Below are 25,044 nucleotides of genomic sequence, written 5' to 3'. Positions count from 1 at the left end.
GTCTTTTGATTGGATTACCAATATTGAGAGGCAGGTCCTATGGCAGGTCTATGCAGATCTAGGAAACTCTACTAAGCTGTTTTTTGAACCCACAATGGCGAAGGAGGAGAAGATATCGATTTCGTCGAGGATATAATTATAACGCCATTCTCAAGACGAACTTTTCAAGAAAAGTTAGACATTGTAAGGAGAGGTCGCCCGACGCCACAAAAGCCTGTCACAGGCGGGAAAGGGTTCGTTCGCTCGCCACTTTCAAAGTTTCAACTACGAGCGCTGTCAATGCTCAAAGGCTCCGAGAAGCACTGCAAACTGTACTGCTGGGAATGCCTATTATTTGCAAGTGATCGATTTGGTGTTTGGAGCCACACTGGCTTTGCAACTTGAGTTGTCTGTTAAACACTGTTTACCCAAAAATTTCAATTTGTCAATTTCAAGGTGACGCAACGCCTGGTTATACTGCGTTTCTGTCTAAATGTATAGTGTCTAGAGCCATGCATAATTGATGATAATAAGATGGATTAATTCGGGTGGGACTTGGTAGTACCTCACTGAAGGCCTAGGCCCCAGGCCCACGGCACGCCACTGTTAATGAGCATGCTACCACAGCATTCTGCAGCGATACGCCATCCCATCTGGTTTGGCTTAGTGGGACATCATTTGTTTTTTAACAGATAATGACCCAGCACACTTCCAGGCTGTGTAAGGGCTATTTGACAAGGAAGGGGAGTGATGGAGTCCTGCATCAGATGAACTGGCCTCCACAATCACCCGACCTCAATCCAAATAAGATGTTTGGGATGAGTTCGGACCGCAGAATGAAGGAAAAGCAGCCAATAAGTGCTCATCATATGTGGGAAGCCTTCAAGACTCTTGGAAAAGCATTCCAGGTGAATCTGGTGAGATAATGCCAAAGAGTGTGCAAAGCTGTCATAAAGGAAAAGGGTGGCTACTTTGAAGAATCTAAAATATGTTTGATTTGTTTTAATGCTTTTTTTTGTTACTACATGATTCCATATGTGTTTTTCATAGTTTTGATGTCTTCACTATTATTCTGCAATGTAGAAAATAGTAAAAATAAAGAAAACCCCTTGAATGAGTAGGTGAGTCCAAACTTTTGACTGGTAATTACATACAAAACATGACAGTTGAAGTCAGAAGTTTACAAACACCTTAGCCAAATACATTTAAACTCAGTTTTTCACAATTCCTGACATTTAATCCTAGTAAAAATTCCCTGTCTTAGGTCAGTTAGGTCACCACTTTATTTTAAGAATGTGAAATGTCAGTATAATAGGAGAGAGAATGATTTATTTCAGCTTTTATTTCTTTCATCACATTCCCAGTGGGTCAGAAGTTGACATACACTCAATTAGTATTTGGTAGCATTGCCCTTAAATTGTTTAACTTGGGTAAAAAGTTTTGGGTAGCCTTCCACAAGCTTCTCACAATAAGTTGGGTGAATTTTGGCCCATTCCTCCTGACAGAGCTGGTGTAACTGAGTCAGGTTTAAAGGCCTCCTTGCTTGCACACACTTTTTCAGTTCTGCCCACAAATGTTCGATAGGATTGAGGTCAGGGCTTTGTGATGGCCACTCCAATACCTTGACTTTGTTGTCCTTAAGCCATTTTGACAAAACATTGGAAGTATGCTTGGGGTCATTGTCCATTTGGAAAACCAATCTTTAACTTCTTGACTGATGTCTTGAGATGTCGCTTCAATATATCCACATAATTTTCCTCCCTCATGATGCCATCTATTTTGTGAAGTGCACCAGTCCCTCCTGCAGCAAAGCACCCCCACAACATGATGATGCCACCCCCGTGCTTCACGGTTGGGATGGTGTTCTTCGGCTTGCAAGCCTCCCCCTTTTTCCTCCAAACATATCGATGGTCATTATGTCCAAACAGTTTTTGTTTCATCAGACCAGAGGACATTTCTCCAAATAGTACGATTTCTCCAAAATGTACTACGCAGTTGCAAACCGTAGTCTGGCTTTTTTATGGCGGTTTGGAGTAGTGGCTTCTACCTTACCGAGTGGCCTTTCAGGTTATGTCGATATAGGACTCGTTTTACTGTGGATATAGATACTTCTGTACCTGTTTCCTCCAGCATCTTCACAAGGTCCTTTGCTGTTGTTCTGGGATTGATTTGCACTTTTCGCACCAAAGTACGTTCTTCTCTAGGAGACAGAACGCGTCTCCTTCCTGAGCGGTATGACGGCTGCATGGCCCCATGGTGTTTATACTTGCATACTATTGTTTGTACAGATGAACGTGGTACCTTCAGCCATTTGGAAATTGTTCTCAAGGATGAACCAGACTTGTGGAGATCTACAAAAAATGTTCTGAGGTCTTGGCTTATTTCTTTAGATTTCCCCATGATGTCAAGCAAAGAGGCACTGAGTTTGAAGGTAGGCCTTGAAATACATCCACAGGTACACCTCCAATTGACTCAAATTATGTCAATTAGCCTATCAGAAGCTACTAAAGCCATGACATAATTTTCTGGAATTTTCCAAGCTGTTTAAAGGCACAGTCAACTTAGTGTATGTAAACTTCTGACCCACTAGAATTGTGATACAGTGAATTATAAGTGAAATAATCTGTCTGTAAACAATTGTTGGAAAAATTACTTGTGTCATGAACAAAATAGATGTCTTAACCGACTTGCCAAAACTATAGTTTGTGAACAAGAAATTTGTGGAGTGGTTCAAAAATGAGTTTTAATGACTCCAACCTAAGTGTATGTAAACTTTGTAAGTCGCTCTGGATAAGAGCGTCTGCTAAATGACTTAAATGTAAATGTAAATGTAAACTTCCGACTTCAACTGTAACAGTTGATAATTTTTCTTTGTAGCTAAGGGTTAACTTGTGTTTGATCAGGATGACATTGCATCGTAACTTGTTTCTAAATATGTGTTGTAGATCAGCTTCCTTACATATGTAATTGAGTTCCTTTGTCCAAGGGTAATTGTGTGTTTTATCCCAGTTGAAAACCCTTTTTTGTTACTCTGTCCTCAGGCATATCGATAAAACGGTTCCATAACCTAATAATTTCACCCCTCTGTCTTATTTCATTGGGCACCCATCCCATGTCTCCTTGAATAGCAAGGCTTATGCACTCCAAGGAAGCATCTTATGGCTCTGTTTTCAATAGAGTTGGCTGTTTTGGCTACTTTACAACCCCAGATTTCAGCAGCATAGTTCAATATAGTACACACACATGAATTATAGACTTGTGAATATGTACAATAGCCAAGGTCTTTACAAATTTCCAATTTACTACCAATGGACCCCAACGCTCTACCTGCAGAATCAGTTATGGACTTTATACACCTCTCAAATGTCATGTATTCATCAAAAAGGAAACCAAGGTATTTATATGAGCAAGTGTACTTTAGGCATATTGCTCCAAAATAAAAGTAATGATTACTTCTTATTGTAGACTTTTTTCTGAAGTGCATTATATGGGTATTATCTTGTTTGATCATTATCTCCACTTCGTACACCAGAGATTGCAAGGACAATATAATCTGTGTTCCGAGTCGTGTCATTTAGTTTAACTCCTAAATGTTCATGTTTGATTTGATGGGCCAAGTTGTTTACAAAAAGGACAAATAACGTTGGGGAGAGCACCTCACCTTGTTTGAGCCCAAACAGAGCGGGAAACCATTCAGTCCTCTGTTCATTTACCTGTACACAGGCAACTGGACATCTACACAGGGCTTTAATTGCATCATAGAACCTTACATCAATTCCCATTTTTGTCTAAAAGCAAGATTTCTATTAACCAAATCGAAAGCCTTCTGAAAATCAATAAAACAGGCAAAAGTTGGTTTTCTCTCTATCATTCTATCATTCGGATTACTTTAGAGACAGTATACTGTATACACAGAGTATACCAAACATTAGGAATACCTTCCTAATATTGAGTTGCATTAATTGAGTMAATGTTTGTATACTCAGTGTACATGTACGTGGTCTATACAGGCTCTGACTTTCCTAAAGCCATTCTATTCATCAGCAAGCTGACCAGACAGTTCTAGTTAGTGGGAGAGCCTTGTATTTAGAATGAAGGAATACAATTTATATACAGTGCTAATGAGAGTAATCCCTCTGTAGTTCAATGGGATTTTAGGGTCATTTTTTAAAGAATTTTGGAATAGGCTTGATTGTAGATTTTTACGATACAGATGGAATAATGCATTTCTCAAAACAAGCCCGGAAGTCCAAAAAGTGTTCGCAACAATTTAGGTGATTTCATAACTGAATTAGATAAGTCATCAATTCCTGTGGCTTTCTTTGGTTTAGACCGCTCAACCTTTCTGACCTTCTCTAGAGTAAGAATGGCATTCAAATAGTGGTTAGGGGTGTAAGAATCCTTCTTCATTTCCTCCTCCAACTCATCCTTACGAGAACATGTTTCTTTCAAGAACTCATCCAAATAAACTCATTGTATGTGTTACCTTTAGGAGAAACACAAAATTACTTTCAGTGTTATGCTGATGAACATTTTTCCAATTGTGATTTTGATGGTTTGTATTACATTATAGATCAGATTACCTGTTTAAATTTGTCATCAGTAATGTAATCCATCGGATTACTCAAAATAATGTCTTTTAGATTACTTTCCCTGCATGAATATTAGGATAGGTTAAATTAACCAGAGAAATGAGCAATTCAGTATGTATAATACAGCTGCAACACATGCAATGTTTGCCATTGCTGTTCATTTGCAGACAGTCTGGGAGCTGTGCTCAGCATTAAAGAAAACATTTAAAAGACAAGTTCATCTTTTTTTCAACCAAATTATTATTTCTTATGTAAATGGCATGTTAAAGAAGAGTGCGCATGCGCTGGCTAGCCAGAAAAGTATTGCTCGAGTCGAACACAATGAAATATAACGTTGTCAATTTTTTTTTACAACATCTAAAGACCTGCATCACTATACAGAGAGTGTAAAATGACATATTTCATTCCTACCCTGGAATTGCAGAACAAGTTTCTCAAAACAGTTTCTAATAACCAACTAAAATCGCCCAAAAAGTGTCTGAACTCTTCTATAACATGCCATTTACATAAAAAATAGAGATTTGGTTGAAAAATAAGAACTTGTCCTTCAAGTCTTTCTTTGAAAACTGCCTTTGTTGAAGTCATCCTGAAAGTAATCATACATGTTTTATACAGTTAAAGAAAGAATCACTACACATCGAATGCACATGCATAACAACTCACAGCTCTATCAATGAGTCCAGGTCGATGAAGGAATCCCTGGGTAACGCTTTTAATTTATTGTTTGCCAAAGACCTGAGGGAAAACAGCATTGTCAGATTAATTCAGCAGATATTCCTGTCAATTAGTCATCATGGAAATACAGAGGGCCAAAGGGCAAGATTTTACAGAAAAAAATATACCCACAAAGATTGTAAAATATATATTTCACATAGCAATATTGTATGTTCATACATAAAAATAAAAAAAATTCAGTAGTAGTCTGTGTTTTCACACACTTTAACAGCTCTATTTCCAAACGCAATGTCCAGTGCAGCAGTACTAACAACAATAGGTATCCATCCATGTTTCTACAGAAATGTTTGCAGTTCACATTTTTGTTAAGCTTCAACATGGAAGTCTATCAGTCTACACATCGCATTTGCACTACACCATAGTAAATTACATTGCATGTGTAAGCCAAGCATTTTAATAAGATTAGCCTACATTTGTTGTTATGCCAAACTTTGTCATCCGAAGAAAGAGTAAACAAACAAACAGGCAAATATTGGCAATAGCGGAGAATTCAGCAACATGGACAACGGTCGAATCTCCACAATTTTACAGACTGTATTGGCATAATAGCATTGTAGGCTATAGAAAGTAGAGGGTATAATGCACATGATGCTCATCCAAACTTTTCACAGGAGCTGACCAAAAAGAATATCCAATATAAAAAGAAAAGAGGGATGTCCGCTGTTTTGCTGCTCCCTAAGGTGATCTTTTAAAAGAGCATTGGTGATAAACTACCGATTAGGCTATAATATACTACTCTGCCCCACCCACTGACAAAATCATTGACATAAAAAAACTGTATTACCACTAAGACGTGCTGGTTGGTCTTAAAGGTCCAATGCAGACATTTATTTTTTTTATTCAATATCAAATAATTTCTGGTTAACAATTAAGTACCTTACTGTGATTGTTATCAATTAAAATTGTCAAAATTAAACAAAAATAGCTTAGCTAAAAGCAATTCCTCAAGCAATTTCTGAGTGGGGAGGGGAAAACTGAAAACTAGATGTTATTGGCAGAGAGGTTTGGAACTCTCTCTTATTGGTCTATTAACTAATTTACCACCTGGTGATATCACCAGGCAGACTAAAACTCCATCCCACCTGTCACGATCGTTGAAATGAGGCAGAGTGGACCAAGGCGCAGCGTGATAGAACGACATCTTCTTTTTATTAAGACGAACAAACGAACAAAAACAACAAACAGACGACCGTGAAGCTATTCAAACAAATAGTGCTGACACTAAACACTACACATAGACATAGACATAGACAATTACCCACATTAACCTAATGCTTATGGCTGCCTTAAATATGGCTCCCAATCAGAGACAATGAATGACAGCTGTCTCTGATTGAGAACCATTCAGGCAACCATAGACATACCTAGACACCTACACTCAACACAAACCCATACACTCTACTAAACCCCCCTATACCATACAACCACCCAAGACGAGACAAATACACACACACATCCCCCCTGTCACACCCTGACCTAACCAAAATATTACAGAAAACAAAGATAACTAAGGCCAGGGCGTGACACCACCAAAACAGGCTGATATTTCAGGCGGTCTTTTCAAACAGCTCTTACACTAAAAGGGCATTATCATAATTTTCTAAATTTCACAGTATTATTCCAACCTCATAGTGTGGAAAAAGATCTGAAACACAGGAAATCATGTTTTTGACGGCACTAGGTCATTAAATGTTACCATTTGAGTTTTCACCTCAGTGCAGGCGAGCTGATGTTAGACCGGTAAATTGCCAAACCTGGCGATATGGTTAGAAAATAACAGCACCAGTATTAACAAGCCAAAATGGCCAACCTACTTGCATTTGACAATAGCACTGCCTTGTGACAAGCTAAAAGTAGACCCCTTAGCCTCCAATTGACATTAATACATCACTACTACCAAAACGCAAGTGGAAAATAAGTGGGAACCCATTAGGTTGCATTTCGGGTAGAATATCATTGTAGCTCTGATAAGCCCTTGTAGCCCTGGTAATTCCCTGGTAAGAAGACAATGTGGGCTAAAATACTACTGCATTATCCCCAAACATACATTTTCTTCACTGGAATAAAATGAGAAGTTCAGGATACAACAACTTGAAGTTAGATGGTTCCTCACCCTTATTAAAGTAGTCTATGAGCCAGGAGATACTATAATCCATAGTTCAGTTTTCTTTAAACAGCCACTATAAACTTCAGCTAATTTTAGCCACCGCTAGCTAACAATCAATGGAAGTGATTGTAAATGGCCTAATCACTTCTAAAGCTGCATTATGTAGAAATTGCTCTGCCATTAACTGGTTGCTAAAATTCTAAAATGTTCACCTAATTTCAGTTTATGTGACAAAACAAGCAATGTATTTTGTAGAGATCATTGTACAAACTATACCGTTGTGAAAAACATTTTCAATAACCAACAATATTGTAGAATCTGGTGTACAAAAAGAAACAAAAACAAAACTTWAGGAGGAAATAGCACACATACTGTATAACAGCACACAATAACACACACACTTATCATACTTACCTTCAATTAGAATGACAGATCTATAACTCAAATTTCTATCTGAATTCTGTCAGGTTACGTAATGTCAAACCACAAATAGTTCACGTCACCCCGCTCCTCCGCTCTCTCCACTGGCTTCCAGTTGAACCTCGCATCCGCTACAAGACCATGGTGCTTGCCTACGGAGCTGTGAGGGGAACGGCACCTCCGTACCTTCAGGCTCTGATCAGGCCCTACACCCAAACAAGGGCACTGCGTTCATCCACCTCTGGCCTGCTCGCCTCCCTACCTCTGAGGAAGTACAGTTCCCGCTCAGCCCAGTCAAAACTGTTCGCTGCTCTGGCACCCCAATGGTGGAACAAACTCCCTCACGACGCCAGGTCAGCGGAGTCAATCACCACCTTCCGGAGACACCTGAAACCCCACCTCTTTAAGGAATACCTAGGATAGGATAAAGTAATCCTTCTAACCCCCCCTTCCCCCCTTAAAAGAGTTAGATGCACTATTGTAAAGTGTTTGCTCCACTGGATATCATAAGGTGAATGCACCAATTTGTAAGTCGCTCTGGATAAGAGCGTCTGCTAAATGACTTAAATGTAAATGTAAATGTAGTTGATTTCAGTTGATTTGGCCATGATTTTTTGTTGTTGTTGATTGCTCTTATCACTTCTATTGCTTGTTAGCTAGTGGTGGCTAAAGTTATCTGAAATTCTTAGTTAAACCAAACCATGGATTATAGTTTATTTTGGCCCATAGATTACTTTCAAAGTGAGGAACCATCTAACATCAAGTTGTTAAATCTAACTTCCTCTAATGACAATGATGATTATTTGAACTTACAGGTGAGTCAGGTCCCTGAGTCCTCTGAAGGAATATTTGGAGACAGTCTCTATCTTATTACTCTCAATGAACCTAAAGAACAAAGGATATACAGCACTTCAAAAGAGAAAATGGATTGTGTGATCACATGGGGCTAATGTATAGTAGAATTAATCCCGACTATAATAAAAGGGATACAGTTACTCAGTATCTCTGTAACTCATTTCTTGAACAACAACATTAGCTTCAGTATATCATTATTTTAAAGATGAGTGAATGAAGGGAAAGGCACTTACAGGTACTCCAGGTGTGGAAGGCCAGAAAATGCATCGTCCCTTATTGTCATCACTGAATTTGAATTAAGAAGTCTATGATAAAAATATACAAAGAGTTAGTTACTTTGAACACAAGTGCAAATATAGAAAGACATTGTAGTTTAAAAAGTAAATGTCTAATTATGATTTATTATAATTCATTATATCATAACATTTAATGTCACACATCATTGACAAACATTCACATGTAGAATCACTGATATTTTAACATGATATATACTATACAACTAAAAGGTTAAGTTCATTTCTAAGAATAGCAATKAAAAAATAAGTCAAAATTGTATCCTCAAATGATGGTCATCTCACCATAGTGATATCATAGTGTTACCCAGCTTGGGGATGTTTAGGTTTGAGGATAAATCTACCTCTGTCCTCCAGTATATCACTGCCAATACATTATCTCCATGTTCCCTTTCTGTGACCTTGTAATCTGAGATGAGCTCAAAAGTACAGTTTTCCTATGATAAGCTTTTTAATAAACATGAGGGTCACAATCAATGTCATGCTTGCACTAAAATGTAAATTGCTGATGGACAACTGTACCTTACACTGGAAGAAGGCATCTGTCCTTAAAATTGCCTACTGAGTACAGACTGGTAGTGTGGCCATATTATGTATTCCTCACTTTCATAATAAGGATATACCCTGCTAACAATAATGAGCCGTTAGTATGTCCACGGGACGTCATAAAACGGCCACCTGAAGTCAGCAGGACATTCTGTCATTGTACCCCAGAGGTTTTGTCTAGTTCCCTGGGACGTCCCTGAGGACATTCTTGGGATGTTATGTCATGGTCCCCTGGAGGTTTTGTATTTAACACAATTTGACATACATTGTYTATGTTTATTTATACAGCAATTATTATTGAACACGTGCTCACCTGGGATTTGAACTCACAACCTCTAGGTTCACGACATTCCAATTTTCCTGCTACGCCAACATGTCTGTACCAACGACTGATTACACCTGTAGGTAATGTTCCCTCTGAGTGCCGCACAGAAGAAATATCAGCCCGCGCAGAGAAGCATGAGGTTGAACTTCCCTCAACTCTCTAGTTTTCCCCTTTAGTTAACACTATCAATGTTTAGTTCTACTGTGTGAATTGTGCTCGAATCAACGCAATATCAAATAAAATACAATTTTATTAGTCACATGCTCCGCATACAACAACCTTACAGTGAAATGCTTACTTACGAGCCCCAAAACAACAGTGCAGTTTCAAAAAAATACAGATAGGAATAAGAGATGAAAATAATAAGTAATTAAAGAGCAGCAGTAAAAAATAACAGTATATACAAGGGGGTGCCGGGACAGAGTCAATGTCTGGTTACACCGGTTAGTTGAGGTACTATGTACATGTACATACAACAGTAGAGTAGGTAGAGTTATGCATAGATGACAACAGAGAGTGGCAGTGGTGTGGAAAGGGGGGAGGGGCAATGCAAATAGTCTGGGTATCCATTTGACTAGATGTTCAGGAGCCTTATGGCTTGGGGGTAGAAGCTGTTTAGAAGCCTCTTGGACCTAGACTTGGGCGGTCTGGTACCGCTTGCCATGTGGTAGCAGAGAGAAGTCTATGACTAGGGTGGCTCTGACACCGCCTGGTATAGAGGTCCTGGATGGGAGGAAGCTTGGCCCCAGTGATATACTGGGCCATTCACACTACCCTCTGTAGTGCCTTGCGGTCGGAGGCCAAGCATTTGCCATACCAGGCAGTGATGCAACCAGTCAGGATGCTCTCGATGGTGCAGCAGGAGAGCCTTTTGAGGATCTGAGGACCCATGCCAAATCTTTTCAGTCTCCTGTGGGGGAATGGGTTTTGTCGTGCCCGCTTCACGACTGTCTTGGTGTGCTTGGACCATGTTAGTTTGTTGGTGATGTGGACACCAAGGATCTTGAAGCTCTCAACCTGCTCCACTGCAGCCCCGTCATGAGAATGGYGGCATGCTTGGTCCTCTTTTTCCTGTAGTCCACAATCATCTCCTTTGTCTTGATCACGTTGAGGGAGAGGTTGTTGTCCTGGCACCACACGGCCAGGTCTCTGACCTCCTCCCTATAGGCTGTCTCATTGTTGTCGGTGATCAGGCCTACCACTGTTGTGTTATCGGCAAACTTAATGATGGTGTTGGAGTCGTGCCTGGCTGTGCAGTCATGAGTGAATTGGGAGTACAGGAGGGGGCTAAGCATGCACACCTGAGTGGCCCCTGTGTTGAGGATCAGCGTGGCGGATGTGTTGTTACCTACCCTTACCACCTGGGGGCGGCCCGTCAGGAAGTCCAGGATCCAGTTGCAGAGGGATGTGTTTAGTCCCAGTGTCCATAGTTTATTGATGAGCTTTGAGGGCACTATGGTGTTGAACSCTGAGCTGTAGTCAATGAATAGCATTCTCACATAAGTGTTCCTTTTGTTCAGGTGGGAATGGGCAGTGTGGACTGCAATAGAGATTGCATCATCTGTGGATCTGTTGGGGCGGTATGCAAATTGGGGTGGGTCTAGGGTTTATTGGATGATGGTGTTGATGTGAGCCATGACCAGCCTTTCAAAGCACTTCATGGCTACAGACGTGAGTGCTACAGGTCAGTAGTCATTTAGGCAGGTTACCTTAGTGTTCTTGGGCACAGGTACTATGGTGGTCTGCTTAAAACATGTTGGTATTACAGACTCGGACAGGGAGAGGTTGAACATTTCAGTGAAGACACTTGCTACTTGGTTAGCGCGTGCTCACAGTACACGTCCTGGTAATCCGTCTGGCCCTACGGCCTTGTGAATGTTGACCTGTCTTACTCACATCGGCTGCGGAGAGCGTGATCACACAGTCCTCCGGTACAGCTGGTGCTCTCATACATGTTTCAGTGTTATTTGCCTCAAAGCGAGCATAGAAGTAGTTTAGCTCGTCTGGTAGGCTCGTGTCACTGGGTAGCTCTCGGCTGTGCTTCCCTTTGTAGTCTGTGATGGTTTGCAAGCCCTGCCACCTCCAACAAGTGTCAGAGCTGGTGTAGTACGACTCAATCTTAGTCCTGTATTGACGCTTTGCCTGTTTGATGGTTCGTATTCGGCTAAGGTGTATGTAAACTTCCGACTTCAACTGTAAGTTTTCAGACCATTTGCTATGAGACTTGAAATTGAGCTCAGGTGTCCTGTTTCCATTGATAATACTTGATGTTTCTACAYCTTTATTGGAGTCCACGTGTGGTAAATTAAATTGATTGGACATGATTTGGGAAGGCACACTCCTGTCTTGATAAGGTCCCACAGTTGACAGTGCATGTCAGAGCAAAAACTAAGCTATGAGGTTGAAGGAATTGTCCGTAGAGCTCTGAGACAGGATTGTGTTAAGGCACATATCAGGGGAAGGGTAACAAAACATTTCTGCAGCATTGAAGGTCCCCAACAACACAGTGGCCTCCATCATTATTAAATGGAAGAAGTTTGTAAACACCAAAACTCTTCCTAGAGCTTGCCAACCTGGCCAAAATGAGCAATCAGTGGAGAAGGGCTTTGGTCAGGGAGAAAACGAAGAATCTGATGGTCACTCATACAGAGTTCCTCTGTGGGGATGGGAGAATCCTCCAGAAGGACAAACATCTCTGCAGCACTCCACCAAATAGGCCCTTATGGTAGAGTGGCCAGATGGAAGCAACTCCTCAGTAAAGGGCACATTAAAGCCCTTTTAGAGTCTGCCAAAAGGCACTTTTAGGACTCTCAGACCATGAGAAACAAGATTCTCTGGTCTGATGAAACCAAGATTGATCTCTTTGGCCTGAATGCTAAGCGTCACGTCTGGAGGAAACCAAGCATCATTCATCACCTGGCCATCCCTATGGTGAAGCATGATGGTGGCAGCATCATGCTGTGGGGATATTTTTCAACAGCAGTGACTGGGACAATAGTCAGGATCAAGGGAAAGATGAGCTGTGCAAAGTACAGAGAGATCCTTGATGAAATCCTGCTCTAGAGCTCTCAGGACCTAAGACTGGGGCGAAGGTTCACCTTCCAACAGGAAAACGATCCTAAGCACACAGCAAAGACAACGCAGGTTTTGGCTTTGGGACAAGTCTCTGAAGGTCCTTGAGTGGCACAGCCAGAGTCCGAACTTAAACCTGATCAAACATCTCTGGAGAGAGCTGAAAATAGCTGTGCAGCTACGCCCCCCCATCCTACTTCAAATCAAATCAAATGTTATTTGTCACATACACATGGTTAGCAGATGTTAATGCGAGTGCAGTGAAATGCTTGTGCTTCTAGTTCCGACCATGCAGTAATATCTAACAAGTAATCTAACAATTTCACAACAACTACCTTATACACACAAGTGTAAAGGAATGAATAAGAATATGTACATAAAAATATATATGGATGAGCGATGGCCGAACGGCATAGGCAAGATGCAGTAGATGGCATAGAGTACAGTATATACATATGAGATGAGTAGTGCAGGGTATGTAAGCATTATATAAAGTGGCATAGTTTAAAGTGACTAGTGATACAGTTATTACATCCAATTTTTAATTATTAAAGTGGCTAGAGATTGAGTGTTGGCAGCAGCCACTCAATGTTAGTGATGGCTGTTTAACAGTCTGATGGCCTTGAGATAGAAGCTGTTTTTCAGTCTCTCGGTCCCAGCTTTGATGCACCTGTACTGACCTCGCCTTCTGGATGATAGAGGGGTGAACAGGCAGTGGCTCGGGTGGTTGTTGTCCTTGATGATCTTTTTGGCCTTCATGTGACATCAGGTGGTGTAGGTGTCCTGGAGAGCAGGTAGTTTGTCCCCGGTGATGCGTTGTGCAGACCTCACTACCCTCTGGAGAGCCTTACAGTTGTGGGCGGAGCAGTTGCCGTACCAGGCGGTGATACAGCCCGACAGGATGCTCTCGATTGTGCATCTGTAAAGGTTTGTCAGTGATTTTGGTGACAAGCCGAATTTCTTCAGCCTCCTGAGGTTGAAGAGGCGCTGTTGCGCCTTCTTCACCACGCTGTCTGTGTGGGTGGACCATTCCAGTTTGTCCGTGATGTGTACGCGGAGGAAGTGGTCCCGTGTGGCTCAGTTGGTAGAGCATGGCGCTTGCAACGTCAGGGTTGTGGGTTCAATTCCCACGGGGGGACCAGGATGAATATGTATGAACTTTCCAATTTGTAAGTCGCTCTGGATAAGAGCGTCTGCTAAATGACTTACATGTAAATGTTAAATGTAAGTTAAAACTTTCCACCTTCTCCATTACTGTCCTGTCGATGTGGATAGGGGGGTGCTCCCTCTGCTGAGCTTGAGAGGATCTGCAGAGAAGAGTGGGAGAAATTCCCCAAATACAGGTGTGCCAAGTGTATCGTCAAACCCAAGAAGACTCAAAGCTGTAATTGCTGCCAAAGGTGCTTCGCCAACAAAGTACTGAGTAAAGGGTCTGAATACTTATGTAAATCTGTTATTTTTTTAAATATATTTTTATAAACTTCAAAAAATCTGTTTTTGCTTTGTCATTATAGTGTAGATTGATGAAGAAAAAAAGTGTTTTAATCTATTTTAGAATAAGGCTGTAACGTAACAAAATGTGGAAAAGGTGAAGCGGTCTGAATACTTTCCGAATGCACTGTATATGCAAATAGCCATTGCCATATATGGATCTGTGCCATTCACTTTGACGGTCACTTGTAGATGCGCTTGTTTTGAGATCAAAGCAAGAGCTGCATGTTGTCACTTGTGCACATTTGTTCATATTCTTTGCTAGTTAGTGATTCATTAGCACAGTCATAGCTCATTTCTAGTCAACAATGGGTAGTGGTTGCTTCCTACAAGAGCACAAAATGTGTGCATTTCTAGATATCTTTGAAAAGCGAGTAAGGTAAAGAGCTTTTCTTTATGTCTTAAAATGGCAATGTTGTATTTTGAGACAGCCTTGAATAATCTAAGTAGCCAGTAGGCAGAGGGTAGCATAATTTGTCTGATTCTCTGTAATAATGGTATGGGAATAATAATTAACTGTATTTTGTAAAGTTGTTTCTTGCACAACATTTTCAGTCATCTTTTTGTCTTAAAGACAAGTGGATAAACAGGTTAATGTCAAGCCCTGCATGTTTTTTTTCTAAAGTTTCATGGAATGTAGACCTACATTGAACACCACACATTTGCTGCTACTGTAGGTTGAATGATCTAACAGCTATTTTCATGTTAAAATGTAATGGGATGCAATTTTCTCCATTGTTTTTGACAGTAGGCCACTCTGGCAGGCCTACATTATGATCAAATGGCCACAGTAGCCTACTTGGCCACTGTTGAAACTGTAACTTAAAGCGGGTACAGTGCTCATAGTAAACGCGCGCTGGAAGTTGCACAGAATTTCTACAATGTTCAAGTTTGCGCTCAGCAGACCTGGCATTTTCTCAGTGCCCCAAAAATTTTGAGAGAACATTGCCTGTAGGCCTATTCCTACACTTTTCACTTCAAATTAAATCTAAGCTCAATTACAAATACACTCAACAGCCTCCTGAGTGGCGCAGCAGTCTAAGGCACTGCATCACAGTGTTGCGGCGACATTACAACCTGGGGTTCGATCCCACAACAGGCCGTGACCGGGTTAGGGCAGGGTTTTGCCGGGGGGGGGGGCATTACTTGGCTCATCTCGCGAGTCCTTGTGGCGGCCCAGGCGCCTAGCAGGCTGACTTCGGTAGTCAGTTGAACAGTGTTTCCTCCGACACATTGTTGCAGCTGGCTTCTGGGTTAAGCGAGCAGGTGTTAAGAAGGTTTTGGCGGGTCATGTTTCGGAGGATTCATGACTTGACCTTCGCCTCTCACGAGCCCGTTGGGGAGTTGCAGCGATGAGAGAAGATGGCAATTGGGGAGAAAAAGGGGGTAAAAAAAATTATAAATAACACTCAACAAAACCCATTATATTTATCATAGTGATTCAGGAGTAACATTAAAACAGAATAATATGCCCCACCAACATTAGACAACTATACTAAAAAACCAACCTCAAATAAATTAAATCAATGAAAGAATAGTCAGATTAACTGATAATTAAAATAGCAGTGCAGATGGCACTATAGGTAACACATGTGTAGGGCACTTCTGAAATTCTACAAACTGTGGCACAGCAGAAAGAAAAAGCATACTCCAAATCCAGAGGTTGTGAATTCAAATCACAGGTGGGGTCACATTGGAAAGTCAGTACTAAATGATCATGTCAAATGCAATACATTGTCATTGTTTAAAGAATTTACACTATTTTAGCTGAATAGCATACAACTTACCTTAAAACCCTGATACATTTTTCTTTACTTTATTTACACTACATGTATGTATCTAGTATGTGGACAACTGCTTGTCGAACACCTCATACCAAAATCATGGGCGTTATTATGGAGTTGGTCCCCCCTTTGCTGCTGCAACAGCCTCCACTCTTCTGGGAAGGCTTTCCACTAGATGTTGGGAAATTGCTGCAGGGACTTGCTTCCATTCAGCCACAATACCATTAGTGAGGTCAGGCACTGATTTTGGGTGATTAGACCTGGCTCGCAGTCGGCGTCCCAATTCATCCCAAAAGTGTTCGATGGAGTTGAGTTCAGGGCTCTGTGAAGGCCAGTCAAGCTCTTCCACACCGATCTCGACAAACCATTTCTGTATGGACCTCGTTTTGTGCACGGGGGCATTGTCATGCTGAAACAGGAAAGGGCCTTCCCGAAACATTTGCCACAAAGTTGGAAGCACAGAATCATCTAGAATGTCATTGTATGCTGTAGCGTTAAGATTTCCCTTCACTGGAACTAAGGAGCCTAGCCCGAACCATGAAAGACAGCCCCAGACCATTATTCCTCCTCCACCAAACTTTACAGTTGACACTATGCATTTGGGCAGGTAGCGTTCTCCTGGCATCCGCCAAACCCAGATTTGTCCGTCAGACTTCCAGATGGTGAAGTGTGATTCATCACTCCAAAGAACACATTTCCACTGCTCCAGAGTCCAATGGCGGCAAGCTTTACACCACTCCAGCCGACGCTTGACATTGTGCATGGTGATCTAAGGCTTGTGTGCGGCTGCTCGGCCGAAGCTCCCGACGACCAGTTCTTCCAGGGGCAGTTTGGAACTCTGTAGAGTGTGTTGCAACCAAGGACAGATTTGGCAGTCCCATTATGTGTGCTTGTGTGGCCTGKCACTTTGCGGCTGAGTCGTTGTTGCTCCTAGACGTTTCACAATAACAGCACTTACAGTTGACTGGGGCAGCTCTAGCAGGGCAGAAATTTGATGCACTGTTGGACAGGTTGCATCTTATGACGGTGCCAAGTTGAAAGTCACTGAGCTCTTCAGTATGGGCAATTCTACTGCCAATGTTTGTCTATGGAGATTGCATTGCTGTGTGCTCGATTTTATATACCTGTCAGCAACGGGTGTGGCTGAAGTAGCCGAATCCACTAATTTCAAGGTGTGTCCACATACTTCTGTATATATAGTGTATCATGGTTTGGGACACCTAGGACAATCAGGGGAGCTTCAGGGGACCATGACACAACGTACTAAGAACGTCTTAAAAAACATCCCTGGGTCCCTGGGACAAACCGGGCACAACTTCCCAAGAATGTTCTAAAAATGTTCTCGGGGACATCCCCGGGACAAACCAGGAACTAGACAAAACCTCCAGGGAACAAAGACACAATGCCCCAAGAAAAGTCCTAGAGAAAGTTCCCTTGGGACCATCACGCAATGTCTAAGGACTAGTAAAATTAACATCCTYAYAATGTCCTAAAAAGGTCCTGATATGGTCCTCAGTGACATCCTAGGAACTTACAGGGGACTAGACAAAGGTCCCCCAGAGAACCTCCCCTTTGGACCATCACACAACGTTCGAAACTCTTAAGGGACCTAATGGGAATGTCGCCGAATGTGCTCAGGACGTCCTCTGTTTGCTAGGTAAGCTCATCATCAAATTCAGAACTGAGCACTCCACTAAGCTTACATTCTCTACATGCTCAAATAGACAAGTCAAACGTTAAGGTAATTAAAAAACACACAAAAACTATGTGAATATCAAGTCATGTGTAAGGTAGAATATGGTAAGAACAACATTCATGTCTTAGTTTCGGCTAAATAGATATGCGTCGTTCCATAAATAGAGTGCTTTTTGGGTAGTGTAATTCTGTCAAAAATAACTATTTTATAGTTAAAATAACATTTTTTTAACCAAATGTTTATATTCTGTCATAAGAGCACATGTTCAACTTAATAAAAAATAATGTTTTATCATCTCAAGAGATCAAGTTAAGAAAAATGCCAATTAAAGTAACAGGGTTGACAATTTAATCTTAAAATCAGCTATAACTCCCCTTGTGACAGGAGGAATGGCAGCATGTTGTGTGCAATTAAATGCAAACTTAACAAAACATTTGAACTTGTTAAAACATCTGTAGCCCATCTATCTATGGGTAAAAGGGTTGATGTGTTATGCTCAACGTGCTCAGTTTTCTACCACAAAACACAATAAAATGGCCAAAAAGAGTATCACCTGCTTTTACACTATGATTTGACTAAATGTTAAATTTTTTCTTTTGATAAAAAAAGGTATAGTTTTACTATATTAAAACAAGAGTTCAGTTCACGTAACAGGGTTGAGCTTAAAATGAGGAGCAAACTTAAATGAATCACTAAATCGCATGAAATAAATAGTTATCTTCAGAAATGCAACAAAGATTCTCCTGCCGCCACAAAACACACACACACACAACCAGACATTGATTGATTAATTGGAGAAAGCGTGTGTCAAGTACAGAACATTTCCTAGGCTTTTCTACCTGCAGCAACACTAGCAGGGGCTTAACTATGATGTGAATAAATGTAACTACAGTCGCAAACTTAAATATTATAATAATATATAATAATATATGCCATTTAGCAGACGCTTTTATCCAAAGTGACTTACTGTCATGTGTACAGACACGTTGTTGTTGTAGGTCAAACATCAATTTTTTWAAAGAACGACACTGTTTACATTCCGAGTTTTCACTTCTAAAATTGACTTTTTATGACCATCTGTTGTTGAGTTCAACTTAATTTCCCAACTGGTTAAACCCCTACCCATTCCCATGGACACACATACTGGAAGTCATGTCTCATTTGTATATTCATGTATAGTACAAGTGTCATTGACTCACAGGAGTTGGAGAGATGGCATGTGAGCAAACATGGTCTCCTTGATCTCGGAGAAGGACCCGTTGACAATGCTCCTGAAAGATAGTAAGATTATGGAGTAAGCACAGAGCAAATTAAAAGTAGAAAAGATTAAGTTTAGGGAACRGAGTGGCACAGGGGTCTAAGGCACTGCATTGCAGTGGTAGAGGAATCACTACCGACCCGGGTTTGATCCCGGGCTGTATCACAACCGGCTGCGATCAAGGAGTCCCATTGGGCGGCGCACAATTGGCCCAGCGTCGTCCGGGTTAGGGGAGGGTTTGGCTGGGGTAGGCCGTCATTGTAAGTAAGAATTTTTTCATAACTTAAATAAAGGTAAATATATATATATATATATATAAATAGGGTACAGTTTCAGAGAAACTGAGGAGGCAGACCAGTTGTAGCAGTGCAATGATCAGTGGGCTGATTTTTTTTATATATTTTTTTTACAGTGCAGGAGAGTAATGGCCACTCCAATACCTTGACTTTGTTGTCCTGAAGCCATTTTGTCACAACTTTGGAAGTATGCTTGGTGGTCGTTGTCCATTTGGAAAACCCATTTGCAACCAATCTTTAACTTCCTGACTGATGTCTTGAGATGTTTCTTCAATATATCCACATAATTTTCTTCCCTCATGATGCCATCTATTTTGTGAAGTGCACCAGTCCCTCCTGCAGCAAAGCATCCCCACAACATGATGATGCCACCCCTGTGCTTCACGGTTGGGATGGTGTTCTTCGGCTTGCAAGCCTCCCCCTTTTTCCTCCAAACATAACGATGGTCATTATGGCCAAACAGTTCTATTTTTGTTTCATCAGACGAGAGAACATTTCTCCAAAAAGTACATTCTTTGTCCCCATGTGCAGTTTTAAACCGTAGTCTGGCTTTTTTATGGCGGTTTTGGAGCACTGGCTTCTACCTTGCTGAGCGGCCTTTCAGGTTATGTCGATATAGGACTCGTTTTATTGTGGATATAGAAACTTTTGTACCTGTTTCCTCCAGCATCTTCACGAGGTTCTTTGCTGTTGTTCTGGGATTGATTTGCACTTTTCGCACCATAGTATGTTCATCTCTAGGAGTCAGAGCGCGTCTCCTTCCTGAGCGGTATGACGGCTGCGTGGCCCCATGGTGTTTATACTTGCATACTATTGTTTGTACAGATGAACGTGGTACCTTCAGGTGTTTGGAAATTGCTCCCAAGGATGAACCAGACTTGTGGAGGTCTACAATTATTTTCTGAGGTCTTGGCTTATTTCTTTTGATTTACCTATGATGTCAAGCAAAGAGGCACTGAGTTTGAAGGTAGGCCTTGAAATACATCCACAGGTACACCTCCAATTGACTCAAATTATGTCAATTAGCCTATCAGAAGCTTCTAAAGCCATAAAGTTAAAGGCACAGTCAACTTAGTGTATGTAAACTTCTGATTGAACCATTTTATGCGGCAAAAGTACGTTGATTGGTTAAAATTGAGAGCCCTGTTTTTGTAGTGCAGTGATCTGACGGTAATATTGGGATGATTTGACTGTTTTATGTTATAATAGGACTAGTGCGTGATTGGTCAAATTTGCAAGCCCTGCATAATATGCGGCAAATTGTTGCTAAATCCTGAATCCTGACTATTCATGGGTTTCACAGAACCTGTGAACAGTACAGAAGTGTGCAACTTTAGGCTACTGCATTCTCCGTTGGCGCTAACAACGATTTCACACACATGGCATTTGTGGAGTGAAGATTACGCTGCTTTGTGAGTGTGTTTTTGGGAACAGAAGATTGATTGGCTGTGGCATACAGTATGAGGAAAAATCGTATGGGTGCACTGGTTTTTGAGATTTGGTTCTGGGTTGCCGAGATTAGGTCTCACTGTCTCAGGCAAGGTTACTTAACACGTTACAATGGCATAAATTGCTTATGTCCTACCCAGACCTGGCTTTAACTTGTATTTTAAATCTTTCAATACTTTGAGCGTTTACATGAGACTGGAGTGCTAGATGGACAGGGACTTTTGGGACTATTCCATTGATTTCCATTGTGGCAGGCAAGAATAATACTATTTACACCCAGGTCTGGTTGCATCCCCTACTGCCATTTAGACCTTTAACTCTGAGGCTGACCTTGTGCTACTCCTAGCTTATTGTGTGAAATGTCCATTGTACAATTAAAAAATAAAGATCTAATTGAGGGGTACTTGTATTTTAAAAACTGTTGAATAAATACAGTACCAGTCAAAAGTTTGGACACACCTACTCATTCAACGGTTTTTCTTTATTTTTACTATTTTCTACATTGTAGAATAATAGTGAAGACATCAAACTATAAAATAACACATGTGGAACCATGTAGTAACCAAAAAAGTGTCAAGTCGAAATGTATTGTATATTTTAGATTTTTCAAAGTAGCCACCCTTTGCCTTGATGTCACCTTTGCACACTCTTGGCATTAGTGGGACTATCATTTGTTTTTCAACAGGACAATGACCCAACACACCTCCAGGCTGTGTAAGGGCTATTTGACCAAGAATGAGAGTGATGGAGTGCTGCATTAGATGACCTGGCCTCCACAATCACCCGACCTCATCATAATTGAGATGGTTTGGGATGAGTTGGACCGTAGAGTGAAGGAAAAGCAGCCATCACGTTCTCAGCATACATGGGAACTCCTTCAAGACTAGTGAAGACATCAAAACTATGAAATAACACACATGGAATCATGTATTAACCAAAAAAGTGTTTAACAAATCAAAACATATTTTATATTTGACAATCTTCAAAGTAGCCACCCTTCACCTTGATGACAGCTTTGCACACTCTTGGCATTCTCTCAACCAGCTTCACCTGGAATGCTTTTCCAACAGTCTTGAAGGAGTTCCCACATATTCTGAGCACTTATTGGCTGCTTTTCCGTCACTCTGCGGTCCAACTCATCCCAAACCATCTCAGTTGAGTTGAGGTCGGGTGATTGTGGAGGCCAGGTCATCTGATGCAGCACTCAATAACTTTATTTATTGGTCAAATAGCCCTTACACAGCCTGGAGGTGTCAAACAGATTCAACCACAAAGACCAGGGATGTTTTCCAATGCATCGCAAAAAAGGGCACCTATTTTTAGATGCTCATCCTAATATTTATATATTCCTTAATTCCATTCTTTTACTTTTAGGTTGTGTGCCTTGTCTGTATTGTTGTGAATTTTAAGATATTACTGCACTGTTGTATCTAGAAACACAAGCATTTCGCTACACCCGCAATAACATCTGCTAAACATGTGTATGTGACAAATAAATAAAATTTGATTTGAGCTGTAATCATTGCCGAAGGTAATTCTAAGATGTATTGAGCCTGGGGTGTGAATACATATGTAATTTAGATATTTCTATATTTCACTTTCAATAAATGTGCTAACATTTCTAAAAACATGTTTTCACTTTGTCCACAAAATGTGGAATAAGTCAAGGGGTATGACTACTTTCTGAAGGCACTGTGTTATTTAAATCCATCAGTTTCCTTTTTGTATTGACAAAAAAAGAATTTGAGCCCTAAAATAAATATTCTTGCCTGCCTGTTTTTTGATTATTTAACCTTTACTTAACTAGTTAGTTAATTAAGAACAAATTCTTATTTACAATGAAGGCCTACTCCGGATGACACTGAGCCAATTGTGCGCTGCCTTATGTGATTCCCAATCACGGCCGATTGTGATACAGCCTAGAATCGAACCAGGGTCTGTAGTGACCCCTCTAGCACTGATATGTAGTGCATTAGACCGCTGCGCCACTCGGGAACCCTCTGGAGTGGTTACTGATACAGAGTTTCTGTATCCCAATTTGCCGCAAAATACGGATATTGCTGTACATGTGCAGGATATTTTTTGTGCCCACTCCGGTGATTACTTAGCTGCTGTGCTGAGTGCCCTGGCGCCACTCACCCCTCCTTGATCGCCTTTGTCTGGTCACTGGGGTAGTTTACACATTTCATGTTGTACACAAAACTGTTCAAACTATTGTATTCCGTTCCTCAGTAGGCATAAGCGCGATTTCATGTAATTTTTTTCAGGAGGGGAGTAGGCTACATGCAGCTATTTAAATGTTTTACACAAAATACAATATCGACATGTTTGTACAGTGTGTTGTCAGTATTGCAAGCATACTGTAAATACGACACAAACAGGCCGTCTAGCGGTTCCATGCTCTTCTTAGCTGCTGACATGCATTCAGCTATTTATTATCGACACGATATCAGTATATATGGGCGATGCAAAACGAACTCGCCCAATGTCAGATTATTTTTTACCGGTCCTTATACACACATTTTTCAGGAACCATGATATGGCAGCAACTATAAAGATTAGCCTACATAATCATACAAAATGTGTCCAAAGTGTAAGGACTGCGTCCTGCTTGTGCAACTGCAATATCCGTTACAACAGACAGACAGACAGACAGACAGAGAAGGTTCATAATATATATGTTTTGGAATGTTCATTCAAATCGCTGCAGGGTTTTTATTTCAGATATTCAGAAAAATAGGAGGCAAAGACAAAGGCTACATCTTGGTTCAGAAGAGCGAAACGTGAAGGGGGGGGGGGGGGGGGGAGTATGAGCAGCAGCTAAATTAGAAAAAACGTAAAATAACACATGCGCAGAACGTGATTCGAATCCTCATTTAAAAAAGAGCTTTCCAGACGCAAAAATACCATATCCGTAGCCATGGCCTAATTTTGATCAGTATTAAGAGGTATTTTGATTGGTATAGTTGATGACGTTCATTATTGTTGTATTTCCTCACAAAACTCAGATTAGACTCAGATTAGTAAATGGGAGCTAGTTTTAACAGGGTTAGTTGTAAACGCAGGTTACCAAAAACTACATCATATTTTATTATGGTATTTAGACATATTTACATAATTGTATAAAATGTCACGTCTTTACATCAACTACAAATAAGATAATAAAAAAATATATATTAAGTCTAATTCATACATTTGAATGCTAATAAATTCTGGCTACACCGTTTTTGGTCAATATGGCATTCTTAACCTGTAAAAAACATTTTTTGTCCATTTAGTGTATTTTTATGTTAATATCAGTTTCCAATCGTAACATTTTTCTATAACCCTTCATTTTTACAATTGAAGACAGTGTTACATTTAACCCAGTCTGTAGGGTTAAATGTAACATTTTACCTCCACCACTTTCGGTTTAAATTGTACATGAATGGTATGTCCTAGAAACGTAGTGACAGTGGGCAATGGTAGCTGAGACATGTAGCCTTTAAAAATATTATTAATCTAACTCAGTTTTTTCAGAAATAAGCAAAAGTGTTAGCCCCGGTCTCCCCTATGTCATTGCATGTGTATATATATATATATATATATATATATATATATATATATATATATTTTTTTTTTTATAACAAGCTTGTGCGAGTGTCACCACAAACATATCTTAGCCTATACAATATCAGATATGTAGGCCTACTATAACTCGTTCGTTCATATGTCATAACTTGCATTAGCGGCAAAGACATAATTATTAGTAGCCTAGACTAAATCAGGTATGACTGAAGTTACTTACAGTGAATTAATGTCGTTCGGGATGATCCTTGGGACATAGGAAGATCCAAAACAAATGATGGACTCCTTGGAACAGCTGCATGCTGAAGGACATCTGGAAACCCTTTTTAAAGAAATCGGCGTAGCTATGTACAAGCACACAACTGAAAATAACACGCAGTTTTTAACTATTGACAGCATATTTTTTGTCGGACTTGCATGTGTGAGATAGCAATAAACCCCGGGCAGATTGCAAGGCTTCCTTCCACTCTGCGACATGAAATGCTGCACTGAACCCCTTACATCAGCAATTCAGCTGCAGCTCCCTTCGCGCAATTTAATTATTTATTATACCCAGTACTCTGTTGATAGTTTGGTTAA

At 40.6% G+C, this 25,044-nt stretch overlaps 1 protein-coding gene across 1 annotated transcript in view; it reads right to left on the bottom strand.

Annotated features, from left to right (window-relative positions):
- lgi2a (leucine-rich repeat LGI family, member 2a) overlaps positions 1 to 25,044 on the bottom strand; it is a 32,186-nt gene extending 7,142 nt beyond the window's left edge. Inside the window, exons 1-5 of the mRNA XM_023969937.2 lie at positions 24,686 to 25,044; positions 19,095 to 19,166; positions 8,922 to 8,993; positions 8,647 to 8,718; positions 5,235 to 5,306 (exon numbers count right to left, since the gene is read on the bottom strand). Of these exons, the coding sequence (XP_023825705.1) occupies positions 5,235 to 5,306; positions 8,647 to 8,718; positions 8,922 to 8,993; positions 19,095 to 19,166; positions 24,686 to 24,942 (545 nt within the window). The 5' untranslated portion in view covers positions 24,943 to 25,044. The remainder of the gene's footprint in view (positions 1 to 5,234; positions 5,307 to 8,646; positions 8,719 to 8,921; positions 8,994 to 19,094; positions 19,167 to 24,685) is intronic.

This window comes from Salvelinus sp. IW2-2015, linkage group LG3, assembly GCF_002910315.2.
Source record: "Salvelinus sp. IW2-2015 linkage group LG3, ASM291031v2, whole genome shotgun sequence".
Taxonomy (NCBI): domain Eukaryota; kingdom Metazoa; phylum Chordata; class Actinopteri; order Salmoniformes; family Salmonidae; genus Salvelinus; species Salvelinus sp. IW2-2015.
The sequence above is the reverse complement of the archived record's forward strand: the minus strand, read 5'-3'. Positions and strand labels throughout refer to the sequence as shown.